Source organism: Rattus norvegicus, chromosome 16 (genome assembly GCF_036323735.1).
Source record: "Rattus norvegicus strain BN/NHsdMcwi chromosome 16, GRCr8, whole genome shotgun sequence".
Lineage (NCBI taxonomy): Eukaryota > Metazoa > Chordata > Mammalia > Rodentia > Muridae > Rattus > Rattus norvegicus.
The window spans coordinates 18,293,236-18,311,855 of record NC_086034.1 but is presented as its reverse complement, the minus strand read 5'-3'; the positions used below and the strand labels follow the sequence as shown (position 1 = coordinate 18,311,855).

General features: G+C 52.1%; 2 protein-coding genes across 7 annotated transcripts; both read left to right on the top strand.

The window, feature by feature from the left end:
* Positions 1 to 345: 345 nt before the first annotated feature.
* Positions 346 to 8,402, top strand: Nxnl1 (nucleoredoxin-like 1). 3 transcript variants are annotated; one of them, XR_001841535.3, is made up of 4 exons: positions 346 to 478; positions 1,258 to 1,610; positions 5,933 to 6,814; positions 6,943 to 8,402. XR_001841535.3 is itself a non-coding variant. In XM_039094485.2 (3 exons), exons 2-3 carry the CDS (start codon positions 1,285 to 1,287, stop codon positions 6,258 to 6,260), a joined length of 654 nt encoding a protein of 217 aa, XP_038950413.1. In that variant the 5' UTR covers positions 346 to 478; positions 1,258 to 1,284; the 3' UTR covers positions 6,261 to 8,402. The 3 variants fall into 3 exon arrangements, 2 of the variants coding, with proteins under 2 accessions (XP_038950413.1, NP_001258270.1); XM_039094485.2 differs by having other exon boundaries at positions 5,933 to 8,402; NM_001271341.2 differs by lacking the exon at positions 346 to 478 and having other exon boundaries at positions 1,212 to 1,610; positions 5,933 to 7,269.
* On the top strand, positions 6,779 to 15,820 carry Tmem221 (transmembrane protein 221). 4 transcript variants are annotated; one of them, XM_063275927.1, is made up of 6 exons: positions 6,785 to 6,814; positions 6,943 to 7,045; positions 10,259 to 10,352; positions 11,231 to 11,559; positions 12,128 to 12,213; positions 14,045 to 15,820. In XM_063275927.1, the coding sequence occupies exons 4-6, from the start codon at positions 11,240 to 11,242 to the stop codon at positions 14,509 to 14,511; spliced, it is 873 nt and encodes a 290-aa protein (XP_063131997.1). In that variant the 5' UTR covers positions 6,785 to 6,814; positions 6,943 to 7,045; positions 10,259 to 10,352; positions 11,231 to 11,239; the 3' UTR covers positions 14,512 to 15,820. The 4 variants fall into 4 exon arrangements, with proteins under 4 accessions (XP_038950826.1, XP_063131997.1, XP_063131995.1 ...); XM_039094898.2 differs by having other exon boundaries at positions 6,779 to 6,814; positions 10,259 to 11,559; XM_063275925.1 differs by lacking the exon at positions 6,785 to 6,814 and having other exon boundaries at positions 6,888 to 7,045.
* The last annotated feature ends 2,800 nt before the right edge of the window (positions 15,821 to 18,620 follow it).

The following is an 18,620-nucleotide window of genomic DNA, read 5'->3' as shown; positions in this document are numbered from 1 at the left end:
GAATGGCCTTTTCTTTATCCTCTGCTTGAAACTGATGGAGAAAGCTGAGCATGCCCAGCACTGAAGAGAGGGCCACCAAGGCTGATGACCTGAGTTTAATGCCCAGGACGCAGGGAAAGTAGAAAACCAATGCTGGCATGTTTCCCTCTGCTCGCCATAAGTGCACTGTGCATGTGCGACCTACTATAGTAAGTGTTAAAACAGTGGAACATGCTCGGGGTTAGAGTCCATAGGACCTGGCTTTGGAAATGACACCTGTGTCCCTTCCTGTGGCAGAAAATGAACAATTATACAGTTTTCTGGTCTCTCTTATGCTTGCTCTGTTTTTGCAGACATCAGGATTCACATCCCACTACACAGCAGGAGGATCAGGGTCAACCTTGGCTACACAGGGAGTCTGAGGACAGCATGGGCTACAAGAAACCCTCTCTCAAAACCAAACAAGGCCTGGCAGTACTAGTGCACTTGGGAGGCAGAGGTAAGTGGATCTCTGAATTTAAGGTCAGCCTGGGCTATGAAGTGAGTTCCAGGACAGCCAAGGCTACACAGAGATCCTGTCTGGAAAAAAATGACAAAAAACAACAAAAACAAAAGTTCTTTGAGGGGCTGGAGAGATGGCTCAGCGGTTAAGAGCACCGACTGCTCTTCCAGACATCCTGAGTTCAAATCCCAGTAACCACGAGGTGGCTCACAACCATCTGGTTGTGAAATGAGATCTGGTGCCCTCTTCTGGTGTGTCTGAAGACAGCAACAGTGTGCTCATATAAATTAAATAAATAAATCTTTTAAAAAAAAAAAAGTTCTTTGAGTTGTATGGGAGCATGTCCAACCACCTTGAGTGATACACTCACCTTGGAAGTAAGGGGAGGCACTGGAGTTTATTGTTTTGTTTTTCTCTGTAGTAGATGATAGAAGCCAGGCCCTGAGCCACGCCCCCTAGCCCCTGACTGGGGCATTCTAGACAGGGGCTCCATTTGCAGCCCCTCTGTTTTTTGTCATAGATCCCAGGATGTCCTGGGTCTTGCAGTGATCCTCCTGCCTCAGTACTGGGCTCACAAGCTCTGTGTTTTGTTAACATCTTGCAGCAGTGTGGCTCCACTGAAGCCTCCCTGCCCCCTCAAACCAACGCTGGCTCTGTAGAGGTCAACCTACAGAGGATTAGCGGCTAATCTGGTTTCCAAGGTTGTTATTCTTGTTATTCTTGGGGCCCTGAGAATCCAGTCAGCAGGCCCCAGGCCTCATCTAATCCCTCTCCAGGTCCCCAGTCCCTCACATGCTGCTACCATGGTGTCTCTCTTCTCTGGCCGCATCTTGATCAGGAACAACAGCGACCAGGATGAAGTGGAGACAGAGGCAGAGCTGAGCCGCCGGTTAGAGAATCGTCTTGTGCTACTGTTCTTCGGTGCTGGGGCCTGTCCCCAGTGCCAGGCCTTCGCCCCAGTCCTCAAAGACTTCTTCGTGCGGCTCACTGATGAGTTCTACGTGCTACGGGCAGCACAGCTGGCCCTGGTCTATGTGTCCCAGGACCCTACAGAGGAGCAACAGGACCTGTTCCTCCGGGACATGCCTGAAAAGTGGCTCTTCCTGCCGTTCCATGATGACCTGAGGAGGTGAGGCCCCAGGGAAGGTCAGGGAGGGCTTCTTGGAGGAGGCATCTCCCTGGAAGGCAAGCCAGTGTTTACTGTCCCCGTACTACTAGCGCAGAGAGAGAGGCATTCCATCCCTCTTCCATTACAGCCCAGTGAAGTGGACAGATAGGAATCACAGGCTGCCATCTAATACTTGGAGGGAAGACAGGAGGATTGCTACAAGCTCAAGGCTAGATGTAAAAACAAAGCACAAGGTGGGGACTGTAGCTCTGTCCCTGGACTGCTGGTCCGGATTCCCCAGCATTGCATAAACCCGACATGGGCGTACACTGCTATCTCAACCCAGGGAAGGTAGAGACATGACTCTCAGGAGTTTGAGGCTAACCTGGGCTACATAGGGTGACCCTGACCCCAAATCCATAAAACCCACGAGAAAAGTAGACAGGGAGCACCCCCGCCCCCAGGAGCTGTAGGACCCCAGAGGCAGAGGGTCTCGGAGCACAGCTCCTGGGAAAGGAGAGTGAAGGCATTCCTGGGGCTCAGCCTTCAGGGAGGATGGGAGCCACCGAAGGTAACACAGTAGGGGGAGGAGGAGGAAGTCCCACTGTGTGCTGGCTCATAGAGGACGCTAGAGCCTGTATCTATTTTAGAACTTCCAGTTTTCTGGTTAAGATGAGTGAACTACTGCATGACAGGGTCTCCTGTATCCCTCGCTGGCTTCCAACGGCCATGTTGTGAAGGCTGGCCCTGAACTCCTGATCCTCCTGACTGCCTCCCAAGTGTGTGTGTGTGGTGTGTGTGTGTGTGGTGTGTGTGTGTGTGGTGTGTGTGTGGTGTGGGGTGTGTGTGTGTGTATGTGGTGTGTGTGTGTGTATGTGTGTGTGTGGTGTGGGGTATGGGGTGTGTGTGTGTGGGGTGTGTGTGTGTGTATGTGGTGTGTGTGTGTGTATGTGTGTGTGTGGTGTGGGGTATGGGGTGTGTGTGTGTGTGTGTGTGGTGTGGGGTGTGTGTGTGTGGTGTGTGTGTGGGGTGGGGTATGTGTGTGTGTGGTGGGGTGTGTGTGTGTGTGTGTGGTGTGTGTGTGGGGTGGGGTATGTGTGTGTGTGTGGTGGGGGTGTGTGTGTGTGGGTACGTGTGGTGTGTGCGTGTGGTGTGGGGTATGTATGTGTATGTGTGTGTGTGGTGTGTGTAGGGTATGTGTGTGTGGTGTGGGGTGTGTGTGTGTGGTGTGTGTGTGGTATGTGTGGTGTGTGTGGGGTGTGTGTAGTGTATGTGTGTGTGTGGTGTGTGTGTGGTGTGTGGTGTGTGTGTGGTGTGTATGTGGTGTGTGGTGTGTGTGTGTGGTGTGTTTGGGGTGTGTGTGGAGTGTGTGGAGTGTGTGTGTGGTGTGGGGTTTGTGTGTGGTGTGTAGTGTGTGTGGGGTTTGTGTGTGTGTGTGGTGTGGGGGGGGTTTGTGTGGTGTGTGGTGTATGTGTGTGGTATGTGTGTGTGGTGTGTGTGGTGTGTGGGTAGGTGTGTGGGTAGGTGTGTGGTGTATGGTGTATGTGTGGGGTTTATGTGTGTGTGTGTATGTGGTGTGTGTATGTGGTGTGGGGTGTGTGTGTGGGTGTGTGTGTGGGGTGTGTGTGTGGTGTGTGGTTGTGTGTCTGTGTGTGGTGTGGGGTGTGTGTGTGGGTTTGTGTGTGGGGTGTGTGTGTGTGTTTGTATGTGGTGTGTGTATGTGGTGTGGGGTGGTTGTGTGTGTGTGTGGTGTGGGGTGTGTGTGTGTTTGTGTGTGGGGTGTGTGTGTGTGTTTATATGTGGTGTGTGTATGTGGTGTGGGGTGTGTGTGGGGGTGTGTGTGTGTGGTGTGTGGTTGTGTGTGTGTGTGGTGTGGGGTGTGTGTGTGGGTTTGTGTGTGTGGGGTGTGTGTGTGTAGGTGTGTGGGTGTGGTGTATGTGTGTGGTGTATGTGTGTGTGGTATGTGTGGTGTGTGTGTGTGTGTGTGTGTGTGTGTGTGTGCGTGCGCACGTGTGTGATTGCACCACCCATATGTGCAGGTGTATGCCAGTATGTGCTCTCTGGGTGTGGAGGTGAAAGGCTGATGTCAGTCCATTTGCGGTATTCCTTGAGTCAGGATCTCTCATGGAACCTGGATCTCACACGCAGGGTGTCAGTAGAGCAGCCAGCCAGCTCCAGGGGTCTCTCAGTGACAATCAGTGACAATAATACCTCCCTCCCAGTATTTGTGTTGTTGGGAGCAGAACTCCAGTCCTCAGCCTTGGACAGCAAGTGCTTGACCCTCTGATTCATCTTCCAACCTTTCTTGTTGTACTGACTTGGAACTTATAGCAATGCCCCTGCCTTAGCCCCCTAAATGCTGGATGGAAAGCATGCACTCCCACCACAACCACCTTCTCATTTGTCCTACCAGTAATAAAAATTAGAGGTTGTGGCTCAAGACCCAGAGTTCTGTCCCAGTTCTGAGAAAGACTCGATGTAACAACATCTTACCAGGAAACCTCCAGAAGTTCACAGAGTCCAAGTGCGTCCCCTGAGGGCTGGGATCTGCCCTGAGGCAGGGGAAGGTGAGCTGTGGGGTTTACCAACTGCCTGACCTTCCACCCATTTCATTGACTTTCTTGCTCCTGATCACGAGGGCCCCATTCCACTGGTCATAATCAGAGTTGTGACAGCTACTCATGGCCCTGTACAGCCATGTGGATTCCTTCACCCCATAAATGAGCAGCATTTCTGTCCCTGGGGAGGAACTACCAACTAGGAGGACCATAGAGGGACCCTCTATGGGGGACAAAGTTCATGTACCCTAATCCTGGTGTGGTGTGCCGGGCTCTCATTCCAGCCCTTGGCAGACTGAGTTTTGAAGATTGGTAGTTTAAGGCCATCCTTGCCACATAGAGAAACCCTGGGTGGGGGTGGGGACACAAAACTGGAGATGCGACTCAGCTGCTCTTGCAGAAGATCTGGGTTTAGTTCCCAGCACGCAGGTAGAGGTAGGTAACTGCACTTCTGGGGTGCTGCCGCCCTCTTCTGGTGTCTGCGGGTACTGCATGCAGGGGTGCACAGACATTCAAGGACGCAAACACAGGGAAATGGAGGAGTGTCTGCTTATGTGGCTCTGGGTTCTGGGTTCACAGCCCCGCCCACACGAACCATCCTTGGAGGTCCATACTCATCATCCAACATGCAGGAAGTGGAGACAGGAAAAGGAGTTCAAAATCACCCTTTTCTATATAGCCAGCCTGGCTGGGCTACAAAAACTAACCAAGAACCAGAGGCTAAGAACTTCTGCTGAAGCCGAGCACAGGTCTTTGATCCCAGCTCTCAGGAAGCAAAGACAAGCAGATCTCTGAGTCTGAGGCCAGCCTGGTCTCTACAGAGTGAGTTCCAGGATAGCCAGGGCTACACAGAGACTTCAAACAAACAAACAAACAAACAAAAACAAAAACAAACAAACAAAAAAAACAACCAACCAAAAAACAATCTTTGGGTGAGCTGGGCCTAGTGACATTTGCCTTTAACCCACCCAGGCCGACCTCTGTGAGATTTCAATCTGCGTAGTGAGATCCAGGACATAGCTTCATAATGAGAATCCGCCTGGGGGTTGGGGATTTAGCTCAGTGGTAGAGCACTTGCCTAGGAAGCGCAAGGCCCTGGGTTCAGTCCCCAGCTCCGAAAAAAAAAAAAAGAACAAAAAAAAAAAAAAAAAAAAAGAGTGGCAGAATCCGTCAGTGTGAAGGGCACCAAGTGGGTGGATTCTGGCTTAGCTGTGAGTGGGGCCCAGGGTCTCCTGGAGATGCCAACAGCTTCTTGGTGGCTTCAGGACAGCAAAACCCCTGCCCCTGCCCCTGCCCCTGCCCATTCAGGGCATGTGCACGATGCCAGCTGTGCCCCAGTCAGGGTCTCCCCAGGGCCCTCACACATCCTTTGTTTGGAACACTTTTTCCGCAGTTATTCCACCTTTCCCTCAGTCCCATAAGGTTTCAGTTCAAACATTGCCCCCACGAAGAGGCCCACTTTGCTCAGTTTGACGGTATTTGATAGCTTTTGACAGTGTGCATATATCATTCCACACACATTTCCCGAACATTCCTCAGCTGGCCTCGCTGTTTGAAATCGCCACCCCCAGGACCTCCCTCTTCAAGTTGACAGAAGGAAAACAATACAGATACACACAGCAAGTGGACCCCGAAAGGGGGGAGGCGGCGCCACGGGGAGGGAGGGTTTGAAGGACCGGTGCCAAGGGACTGGGGTGCCTGCGAGTCCTCGGGCGACTCCTGTCGGCCGTCGGAGGCAGCATGCGCACCGGGAGCGGAGGGAGGTTGACAGCGCTCTCTCCGCAGAGACCTCGGGCGCCAGTTCTCCGTGCGTCAACTGCCAGCGGTCGTGGTACTCAAGCCAGGCGGGGACGTGCTGACGAGCGACGCCACGGACGAAATCCAGCGTCTGGGACCCGCCTGCTTCGCCAACTGGCAGGAGGCGGCAGAGCTGTTGGACCGCAGCTTCCTGCAGCCGGAGGACCTGGATGAGCCCGCGCGGCGCAGCATCACGGAACCTCTGCGTCGTCGCAAGTACCGCGTAGACCGGGATGCTGGCCGGGGGCGGGGCCGAAACGAGTGCGACTCTAGAAATCCCCAGGGGGGCGCGGGTGCAGGGACGGAGCTCTGGTGATCCCCCCCGCCCCCCAGGGTACCCGGGTGCACTGGTGGAACTTTGGTGACCTCCAGGGGAACTCGGGTGTAGGGGCAAGGCTCGGATTATTCTTTTCCTCTTCCAAGTTCACTATGTTCCCTAGACAGCAACCCAGGCTGGCCTTGAACTCACCATTCTCCTGCCTCAGCGTAAAAGTAGCTGGAATGACAGCCAAAGAGAGACAAGAGTTTTCTCTTCCAGGTCTCCTCTAGTCCTTGAAAGAACGTGGATTCCCACGAACAGATACCCTCAGGAATATACCCAGGTCTTAGTGCATGCTAAGCACTAAGAACCCATAGAACACCAGACTCAAAACTCCCATCCAAAACAAAAGAAACAAAAACAGTCTTGCCAGGAGCACTTTGTGGTGCACCTATTACTCAGCGCTCTGGGCGCAGGAGAGGGCCAGCAAGTTGATTCTGTGCAGAAAGACGCTTGCTGTCAAGACTGACAACCCGAGTTCAAGTCCCAGAACCCACAGAGTGGAAGAGAGAACTGACTTCCACAAATCGTTGACCTCTACAGTTATGGTTGTAAGTACATGCACACACAGTGACAAATGAGTATATCTAACAAAAATAGTAGGGGTTTGTTTTGTTTTATTTCATGACAGGGTCTCTGTATAGCCCTGGCTGTCCTCGAATTTGTTTTTGTATACCAGGTTGGCCGTCAAACTCAGACTCCCCTGCCTCTGCCTTCCCAGTGCTGGGATTAAAGGCATGCACCACCACCGCCTACAAAACAAAAAAAAAGAAAAGAAAGAGGTATGTGTGCAGAAGGATCCAGAGGTCAAGGCGGTTTTTCGCCACGTAGTGAGAGCTCTAGGTCGGCCGCGGCAAGGTGAGATCTCGATCTAAGCCATTGATTGATTGACTGCCTCCGAGACTTCCAGACTTGTTTATTTCAAGCACCCAAGCGGGTGGGATGTTTTCGCTTTGCCCGCGGCGTCCCCTGGCGGCCCAATCGGGATAGTGCGTGAGAATGAGATTAAAAACCTGCCCCAAGCATGTCCACGGAAGAGGGCAAACCTGACTTTCTGGGTCTAGAATCTGACTAAATGGGGTAAGAAGGCTGTGAGCCAGGGGAGTCAGACCCTGCCAACATCTCGTCCGCCTCCGTTCTCAACGTGGAGTAGTGGGGGAAACTGAGGTTCAAGACTGAATACATTTTTTTTGTGGGGTGAGGCTTTATTTAAATCACTGTGGGGAAGCCTGGACAGAGGGTGCAGGCGGGCAGGATCCCCCTCCCCCCTCCCCTTCCTTATGGGTGTTCCCCTCCCAACCCTCCCCCCATTGCCGCCCTCCCCCCATAGTCTAGTTCACTGGGGGTTCAGTCTTAGCAGGACCCAGGGCTTCCCCTTCCACTGGTGCTCTTACTAGGATATTCATTGCTACCTATGGGGTCAGAGTCCACGGTCAGTCCATGTATAGTCTTTAGGTAGTGGCTTAGTCCCTGGAAGCTCTGGTTGCTTGACATTGTTGTACTTTTAGGGTCTCGAGCCCCTTCAAGCTCTTCCAGTTCTTTCTCTGATTCCTTCACGGGGGTCCTATTCTCAGTTCAGTGGTTTGCTGCTGGCATTCGCCTCTGTATTTGCTGTATTCTGGCTGTGTCTCTCAGGAGCGATCTACATCCGGCTCCTGTCGGTCTGCACTTCTTTGCTTCATCCATCTTGTCTAATTGGGTGGCTGTATATGTATGGGCCACATGTGGGGCAGGCTCTGAATGGGTGTTCCTTCAGTCTCTGTTTTAATCTTTGCCTCTCCCTTCCCTGCCAAGGGTATTCTTTTTCCTCATTTAAAGAAGGAGTGAAGCATTCACATTTTGATCATCCGTCTTGAGTTTCGTTTGTTCTAGGGATCTAGAGTAATTCAAGCATTTGGGCTAATAGCCACTTATCAATGAGTGCATACCATGTATGTCTTTCTGTGATTGGGTTAGCTCACTCAGGATGATATTTTCCAGTTCCAACCATTTGCCTACGAATTTCATAAACTCGTTGTTTTTGATAGCTGAGTAATATTCCATTGTGTAGATGTACCACATTTTCTGTATCCATTCCTCTGTTGAAGGGCATCTGGGTTCTTTCCAGTTTCTGGCTATTATAAATAAGGCTGCGATGAACATAGTGGAGCACGTGTCTCTTTTATATGTTGAGGCATCTTTTGGGTATATGCCCAAGAGAGGTATAGCTGGATCCTCAGGCAGTTCAATGTTCAATTTTCTGAGGAACCTCCAGACTGATTTCCAGAATGGTTTTACCAAGGACTGAATACATTTTAAGACGCTTGCTGGCCACCAAGCCTGACAACCCGAATTGGATTCTGGGTACCCACGCGGTGCGGAAAAAGAACCTACTCAAATAAGTTATCCCTTGACTCCCACCCATGTTCCCCTCAAAAAATAATAAATAGGGAATTTAAAATTATTTTGCTTTTTCAAATCAGGGTTTCTCTGTGCAGCCTTGGCTGTCCTTGAACTCAGTCTGTAGGCCAACCTAGGCTCAAACTCAGAGATCCTCCTGCTTTTGCCTCCTGAGTCCTGGGATTTAAGGCAAATGCTACCACTGCCCAAGTGAAAATTTAAAATATTAATTAAAAAAAAAAGAAATCTTCATTCACCCCTTATGGGAAATAAAATTTGTACAGTTGCATGGGAACCTGTTTTGTAGTTCCACAACCATAAAATAGAGTTTGCATAGGAATCGGTGTTTTGACTCCTAGAATTTCACTACTGGAGGCAAGGTCCCCAGTCTTGCATATGTCTGCTCATACCTTTGTAACTGACACTAGCTGAAAGGCAGATGCACCCTGAAGATCCATCAACAGATCAGTACACCAACCCCTGTGGTATGTCCACCGTGGAATATTGCTCAGCCATGAACAGGAATAAAGAACTGACACAGGCTACCACACAAGATATTGAGTGGCAGCAGCCAGACGCAAACACTTCACCTAGCAGGAAATGTCCCCAACAGGGACAACCACAAACGGAACTGTCAGTGTGGGGCCAGGGCCACAAGGAAAGTGGAGTGTGGTTGATGGGAAGGGGCTCTCTTAAAGAGATAGAGTATTTCCAAACTAGATAGACAGAGGAAGGCTGCTCTGTAAATGTGCTTTAAGAATCAAAACAGCTGGGAGCAACTGGATGCTGTCTTGTAAGTCTCAGCGCAGTTGGTAAAAGTAATCATTTAACAGGTGTTCTGGCAAGGACACAGGGAAGAGACCCAGGAAGCAAGGTTCCCTGGGAGCTTCCAGGGCAAGGGGTGGACAGAGGTCACAGGTAGTAGCAGCTCGGTGGGTTGCACCAACCTGAGAAAGGGGATTGTTTTGTTTGAGGCAGGTTCTCTCGACACAGTCCCAGCTCTACTGGGCTCATTCTGCAGACCAGGCTGGCATCAAACTCACAGAAATTCATCTGCCTCTGCCTTCTGAGTGCTGGGGTTAAAGGCATGCACCACCACCCAGCCTAATTTTTATTTTGGTTATATTTGGGGCAGCATATGTGCATCTGAGTGAAGGTGAGATCAGAAGCAGGAAGAGGGTGTGGGATCCCCTGGCACCTGACTAGGACCCTGGAAACAGACCTCTTAACCATTGAACCATCTCCCTGGCCCCTCTGTTCACTTCTAAAGCCAGTATCTTGTATGTCAGACTGTCTTCCAAATGTCCATATCCCCCTTGCCTCGCCCCCTGAATCAATGACACTGATGTCAGGCTTGCATTATTGTGCCTGATTGGTTCAGATATATACACATTAGGAAGATGGCTCCGTGGGTAAGAGCACCAGCATCTCTGCTCTTGCAGAGGATGGAGGTTCAACATCCATACAGTGGCTAACAACCACTTGTAACTCCAGGTCCAGGAGCTCCGAAGCCCTCTCATGACCTCCACAGATGCCTGGCCGCACAGACACACATACATGTAGGCAGCACACTCATACACATAAAACAATAATTATAATGATGATTGTTATTTTAGTAAACAGGGACTAGGAGCCTGGTCCTCAGGGCGACAGGGAAACGCATGTCTACACCTACAGGGAGAGACCTGGAGGTCCAGCTTCCAGGGTCAGGTACTCTGAGTCCAGATCTCTATTCTTGGGCTTTGTCACCCTGCCGGAGTCCAAGCAAGACTTCATCTCCTGCCTCGGCTCCCCTTCCACTTTTTTTTTTTTTTTTTTTTTTTTTTTTGAGACAGAGTCTCTATAGGTAGCCCTGACTAGACTAGAACTAACTATGTAGACCAAGTTGGGCACCAGTCCCCCGAAATCACAGTTGGCCCGCCACTGCCTCCTGGGCTCTGCCTACTTCTCCAACTCTCCAAACACCGCCCCATCTCTCCAAACGGATGGGGCAATTCAGACGGCCCCCACCCTGACCCCACCCCTTCACGCCCCCCTCCCAGACGCTTCCATTTCCAGGCCCTGACCTAAGACCACACCCCACCTGTGTTCCCCGCCCAACTAAACCTTACCTCTCCGTCCCAACACCTGTCAGAATTCCCTTTCTGGTCCTTTCACCTTGGGGAACCCCACCTATCATAGTCCATAGGACTCAGACCCTGCTGTTGGGATGTCCCTAAGCCCGGTTCTCTTAAGCCCCTCCCTTCAACAACCTTCTTGGCTCCGCCTTAGCCACGCTTTTCATCAAACAGACCACGCCCCTTAAATTTTGCATGTCCGACCCCGTCCCTCATCTCCCGGTTCACTGAGGGGCTAGGCTCCGCCCCTCTGCGGCAGGTAGAGCTCCAGACTCAAGGTCTCTCCCAGCGGGGCCTCCCCCAGGCCCAACCCTCTTCCCCAGCACTCCCGGGGGAGGTGCCCAAGGCCGACGTGCAGTAAAAAACACTTTCTCCCAAGTTTTTGCGCATTTTCCACGTCCTATCTGATACCTGCACTCACCACCCCAGGACTCCGGAAGGCCTACTGCTGCCTCTCTTTCTCCATCCCAGGCCTGCGCCATGGGCCGCTCGTACGGAGGCCGGGTACTGGCCGCGATGACCCTTCTGGGCATCCCGGCCGCGGTGCTGGTCGCGCTGGCTGCGCAGCTGCTGTTCCAGCTCCAGGCAGGGCGCGCGGAGCTGCGGGGCATACGCACCGACGGGCTGCACCCGGAGCTGGACCCCGATGCCGGGCTACCCGAAGCTGCGGCTGGGGCATTGCTGCCGCTGGCGACGGCGCTGGCCGCGTTGGCACAGGTCCTCGGGCTTGGCTGCTTGCTGCTCGCCGCGCTCTGCGGTCACCTGGGCGCGGAGTTGGCACGCGGGCCGGGGCCGGGCAGGTAGGATACCACCGCTTCTATCTGCAGAGGAGAAAGACTCTGAGAGCGCGCCGGTTTCTCTGAGTGATACTAACTGGGTCTCAGCGCGCCCTCCTGTCCCCTGCTTCGGATGCATGGGGGAGCACGTCAGTCATCGGACTGCACCCCAACCTCGCGGCTCCCCGCTCTGAAGCAGGGTTCAGGAAAGGCAGGACTGCCAGTTGTAGATCCTCAGCAAGCCACAGCCTGGCCCGCGGTCGGTCGCCTGCTCAAGGTTCTGACCTCGGTAGCGCAGGTGTAGGCGACTCTACCTGGAACAGTGGGGATGCGACAAAGTGCTCTCCTAGAGTCAACCACACTCTTGTCCCAACTTTGACCCTCCACTGTGCAGGGAGACCTGGGCTGGTGGAGAATGGGTAGATTCAAACAAATGGGTGGTGGGTGTGTAGATGGATGGGGGTGGGGTTCGTGGGGTGATTTTGGTGAATGGCTGGTTAGGTAGGTAGGCAGCTGGAGGGTTGAGTCTCTAGACTTTGGTTCCTGGTGTCACTGGGTCACTATCCCCCTTCTTGTCACCCCTCTTCCCCAGGTCGGACTGGTTTCTGTATGACTGCCGCCTCCTCAGGCACTCAGCGCTTGGCCTGTTCTGCTGTGGGGTCTCCGTCTATTTAGCAGGTGTGTGTGTGTGTGGTGGGGGTGGGGGAGGGGCAGGGGATCTGGGGCAGGGTGCACACAGGTCTCTGAACGATTCAGGCGGTTGTTCCAGCACCCTCTCTTGAATAGTCTCTATGCCTCAGTTTCCCCATCAATTGAAGAGTGATGATTAGATCATTTTATGTACAAGAGTCGATGCTTAGAGTGAACAGAATTTTCGGTTAATGCTCACTGTGATCATTATTACTGTTTATCTTGTAGGCTGACCTTGAACGTGTGGTCTTGTTTTAACCTCCCAAACCTTGGGAGGAGAGGTATATGTAGTGTGTGTGTGTTTGTGTGTGCGTGCGTGTGTGTGTGTGTGTGTGTGTGTGTGTGTGCACGCGCGTGTGCATGTGTAATGCCCACGGCGTTCAGAGGCCAGATTCCTCCGAAGCTGCAGCAGCAGGCAGTGGAGAATTCCTAAGGTGCTAGGAACCAATCCCAGGCCCTCTGCCAGAGCAGCCAGTGCATTTAACTTTCGGAGAGCTCAGCCCTCAAGCCGTCTTGTTTTGGTTTTTGCTTTTCTTATTTAATTTTTTAGATAAGCTCTCATGTAGCCCAGGATGGTTTCAAACATTCTATGTAACCAAGGATGAGCCTGAGCTCCTGGTCCTCTTGCCTCCACAGCACTGCAACGCCAGGCACCGCTCCATCCAGTTTATTGTGTGCTAAGGCTGGACCCCAGCCCTCCTGCATGCTAGACAAGTGCTCTACCCATGAGCCACAGCCCTGGCCCTGGGAGGGCGTGGCTTTGATTTCACCACACTGTGGCTGGAACCTGGGATCTAGGACACACAGACAAGTACTGACCCACTGAGCTGTGCCTCAGTCAGAGAGCTGGACAGATGGAGAGCGGGACAGATGGAGAGGACTTTCTGCTCTTCTGAGGGACTAGTTTGGTTCCCATCACCAGGCCAGGCTGCTCACAGCCACCTGGGGTCCAGGAGATCTGACACCTGCTGGTCTCCATGGGTACCTGTACTTACACACCTGCATATACCAACCTACACGTACTCACCTGTGTGCACACACCTGAACACTCACCTGCGCTTACACACATTCACATGTGCACACATATGCAAACATGCACACGGGGATAAAAATAAATCTTTAAAATACGAAGGTCATTTTTAAGGCTGGCTCACAGTTCCCCGGACCCACACTTCTGGAGAATCTGTCCCCAAGGTGCCCTCTGACCTCTACATGGGCACCATGGCATGTTGCACACATTCATCAGGTAAATGTGATAAAAATGCAAAAGAGTAGAGAAGTAAAATCCCATCCATCCTCTCTAGGCTGTGTGGTTTCGGAGTGTCCTCTACTCAGATGTGTATGGGTGTTTTGTCTGAATGGCTGTCTGCATCATGCCTGAGGCCTGAGCTCAGAAAAGCCAGTAACTGGAGTTACGGGTGCTTGTGAACCACTGTGCAGTGCTGGGAACCGAACCCGAGTCCTCTGAATTGCTGAGCCGTGTGTTGAGTCATTTTTGCTGGGTTTTTGTTTGCTTTTGAGATGGGTTTTACCATACAGCCCTGGCTGTCCTGGAACTCACTCTGTAGACCAGGGTGGTCTCAGACTCACAGAGGTCTGCCTGCCTCAGCCTCCACAGTGCTGGGATGAAAGGTGTGGGCCACCATGCCTTGCTGGTTTCCTTGTTTGGAAACAGGTGATAGTGATGAAGCTTGAATAGAGCCATCCGTATGTTCTGGTCCAGGGTCCTCTGCTGTTACTCTGCGCTTGAAGGCATCTCCTCCCAAGGCTGGGCAAGCAGACCTTTGTAGAATGAGTAAGTGAGCCATTCCTTCCTCAGCGCTGGCCATTTATGCCCTGCTGCTGTTCGAGATCGAGGCGGGCGCAGCAGCTGCATCCATCCTGGGCTCTGGCGCCCTCATCCTGGTGGCGATAATGACCCACACCCTGTTCCGGGCTGTTCAGGCCACTCGTCGGGGTCTCCGGGAGCTGCCCCCACCATCCTCTGAAGATGAGCCAGCCCGGTCTTCCGAAGACTCCAAAGCTGGTTGTAGAGCTCAGCCCCAGCAGGGTACCCATTGCCAGATCTTTTATAACCCCTCCCAAGAGCTTGGGGACCCCCCTGGGTCCATGGCCACTTGTATCACATCTGCAGTCTTGGAGAGAGCCAGTGAGAGCAGTCTGCTTGCCTCTCACCTGCCCCAGACATTGCGTAGCATGGGCCCCTGGGACGGGGTCACTTATGAGATGCATGGCATGCTGGGCCACAGGCCACCGGACATGGGAAAGGATGCCACGCTGGTATGAGCTGGGAACCAGGGGCGAGACAACAGACAAGACGACACAGAGATAGGTCCAACTCAGCTACTGCAGACATGGGCCTTCCTCTTCATTTATGGAATCCTTGGTTTATGTCAAAGTTACCCAATGACACAAAACAGCTGCCAGTGCTCCGTGCTAAAGAGATAAGCAAAGGCCAGGCATGGGAGGTTTCCTAGAGGCATTTAAGACCTTGCAACATTGTGCCTGCATCTCATTTGGCAGACACTGTCAAATAACTAAACCTTAGTGTGGGGGGGGGGGGAGGCTAAGGAATGGAACCCACGGGGTCTTTTATAGGTGTGGGGGAAGGGGGTCGGCTTGTGTTCTGATGCTCAATGGTTCTCTATCCGTTCTACAGATGAGGAAACGGAGACCCCAGTAGGGGCTGTGACTCACCAAGGGTCCCATTTCTGAGCATCAGAGCCTGGACATGCACCCAGGTCTTGTGACCCCACTCTCATGATCCTGGAAGAAGGCTCAAGTCTTAGACTTCAATTCTCTGGTGTTCTCTGGGAAAATGCGGACATTTGAACCTTAAATGTAGAACTCAGAGCAGCCTAAGGCCAGGGGCATTCAGGGATGGCTGGGGTTTAGCTGTGAGTCCAAGACTGAATGTGTCTCCTTGCTATATCTCTGTTTCCTTATCTGCAAAATGCAGACAGGGGAAGAGACACAGGAAGATACACACAGTAAGCCCTCACTTCATATTAGCCATGTATCCTAGTTGTATTGTTGCTGTGACTATATGTTTGACAAGACACTTAAGGAAGCAAAGGGCTAGCTCTGGCTCATAGCTCCAGGCTGAACCCCACTCCTGGAATCATTTGTCTTTGTCAATTATTTCTGTTGCAGAGATAAAACACCCTGACCACAGTCACTTAAGGGAGCAAGGACTTATTCTGTCTTGCACTTCAAGGGTGTGGTTCATCATGGCAGGGAGGGAGCAGTAGACATTGGGCCATGTGACCCCCCCAGTCAAGAATCGGGGAGAGAGAGAGATGAAACCCACCTCAGGTCCCCGTAGTCCATGGGCTGGTGCTGCCCATATTTAAGATAGGCCATCCCATCTCACTGAAGTCAGTCTGGAAACTGCACCGGACATGCCCAGAGATGGTCTCCAAGGTGACTCTAGATCTGTTTGGGTTGATAATCAGTATTAACTTGCTGTTGTTGGCACATGTGTGGAATCAGGAGACTGTCTCCTTTGGGAATGGAAGGGGCACACTGACCACAGAGATCTCCACCCCTCTCCCAACTTGCACAACTGCAGGAATAAACTCAGATAGTGGCTTCATTTCATTGGTTTTGTTTTTAAGACAGGGTCTCATGTAGCCCAACTGTCTTTGAACATTCTGTATAGCTGAGGATGGCTTGGACTCCTGTTGCTGTTGCCTCCCCTCCCCTCCCCCTATGCCCCAAGATCTTTGTAATTGCTGTACCCTGAGCCCTCACCAGCCTCTCCTTCCTCTGGTCCCCTCTTCTCTTGAGACCTTGAATTGAGTCCTGGAATTCCCCAAGGCTCTGTCAAGAGACTCTGAGAGCTGTCAGAAAGAAAACACAAAACCCATCCTCCCTGTGGGCACCAAACTAGGACCAGAACTGGGAGCCAAGAAGGCTTTATCTCAGCCTCCATCCTGGGGCCGTCCGGGCCCAGGCCAGGCTGGAGCCAAACTGACAGGCAAAAGACAGTTGATCTGGGTGTGGCAGTATGTGGCTCCCTCCTCCAATAGCCATGACTGAGATTCATATTCTCTCTCTCTCTCTCTCTCTCTCTCTCTCTCTCTCTCTCTCTCTCTCTCTGTCTCTCTGTCTCGCTCGCTCTGCTCTGCTCTGCTCTGCTCTGTTTTATGAGGCCTTATGTAGCTCAGACTGCACTGGAACTGGCTATGAAGCTGAAGATAACTTGAAATTCTGATCCTTTTGCCTCTACCTCTGGGTGCTGGTGCCCACCACGTCTGGCTAAGTCACTCTCCGTGGTCTCTCCACATAGGCTCACCTCACAGACCCATCAGGGAGAGTCTGCAGCTAGTTGGCTGAGGAAGGAGGATCTCTGCAAGTTCTAGTCCAGCCTAGGCTACATAGTGAGACTCTGCCTGAATAAACAAAGTGGCCTGTGCTGGCCAGGCATGGTAGTACAGATTTATAATCCCAGGAGCAGGAGGATTGCTGTGTGTCCACAGACTGGGCAGTATAAATTACCATCCAGCCCTTGAGAGTTGAGGAAATATCAGGCAGGGATTCACAGTTCGGTACATAGTAAGTTTGAGGGTAGCCTAGGCTACATGAGACTCAAACAGAAAAAAAAAAAGTGATGTAGCGCCTCTGGCTACATGAAACAGGGACAGGGGGCATCTTATTATTAAGATGGGGAAACAGGACAGTTAAAGCACTACTTACTGTGGGCGTGCAGTGGGCTGCAGGTTCCCCTACATACTTGAGGGGGTTGGACATGTACTCTGTAGGGACCCCTGGCTGTAGCCATGAAGAGCTGTGTCCCAGGCAGGCCCTGTGGGACACCAGCACCAGCCTAGAGCCCCCCCCCAACCCCCAGAATTGAAGTTTTGGCAAACATCATGGTGTGTGGCTCGGGACAGACTGGTTCCTCCTGACTCAAGAGCAAGCACAGGTCACAGGAGGCCTCCGGTTACCTGGCAAGTGCTCTGAAAAGTGATCCTGGGTGGTTTCAGGGCAGCCGGAAGGTGACCAGGGAGAACAAATGCTTTTTGCTTGGGAGTGAGATCAGATTTGGTGGCTGGCGCCACAGCAGCCTGGGGCAGGCCCTAGCAGATCAGGTAGGGGCAAGCAGGTCCCAGGTGTCCAGGTGGCTCAGTGGCACCTGAGTGTCCTTGTCGACTGACATCGAAGCTTAGCTAGGCTCCTCTGGCATCCTCTTGACCTAGTCTTGGCCAGGCCTGTGTGCACCTGCCGCTGTGACTACCAAGAGGCTCCTCCAGATGACTGTCCCTCACAGAACAGAGTGGAGAGGGCACTCACCTGAGCACCCTCCCTCCCGCGCTTCTTCCCTAATCCCACAGCTGTGGTCTGGAGGCAAGTGGGGCACCCCAGCCATGGTCTGCGGCCATGGGGGCCAGCCCCATCAGTTACCACTTCTCAGTGTTGTGGCTCTGTTGGGGTCCTCCACACCTGTTACCATGAGGCCATGCTCTGTAAGTCCAGGGAACTTACTGGATCCCCAAGGTGGACTTTGCTGGAATGTTTTGTTGTTGGTGTCTGAGCTGAGGGAATCCTTCAAACACCTGCTGGAACTCTAGGCAATCCACCTGGCTCAGCCTCATCAGCAGGGTAGCATAGCACCCTGCTGCAATATCTGCATGTTTGGCAGCTGTGAGTACTGAAGAAAAAAATGCATCTGTACCCCAAATCTTCCAGCAGGCTTGCAGACCTCCCTGTGAGCTAGACAGGGCTGTCTGTCACTTTGTGAGCATGTGTCCTCTGTGGGGGACACAGGACTGGCTTTCCCACTTTTTTTATTATTTTTTTTTAAGATTTATTTATTATATATAAGTACACTGTAGCTGTCTTCAGATACACCAGAAGAGGGCATCAGATCTCTTTACAGATGGTTGTGAGCCACCATGTGGTTGCTGGGGATTGAACTCAGGACCTCTGGAAGAGCAGTCAGTGCTCTTAACCGCTGAGCCATCTCTCCAGCCCCCACTTTTTTTATTTTTAAAATTATTTTATTTACTTGCTTATTTTTTGAGACAATGTCTTTCTACAAAGCCCTGGGAGGTCCTGGAAATATGTAGATCAGGTTGTCTTTAACACAGAGAACTATGTAGACCAGGCTATCCTTTAACTCACAGATCCACCTGTTCTGACTCATAAGAGCTGGGATTTAAGGTGTACATCACTACACCCAGCCTGTCCTTTTTTTTTTTTTTTTTTTTTTTTTTTTTTTTTTGAGGCAGGCTCTCATGTAGCACAGGCTAGCCTACTGTAGTCTAGGAGGAGGACATTGCACTTCTGATCCTTTTGCCTCTGTCTTGTCTCCCAAGTGTGTGTACCTTTGCACTCTGCCCACCAGTTTGCTGTCGCCAGCCCTCCATCCTGCCCTCTGCAGTTCTAAAGCA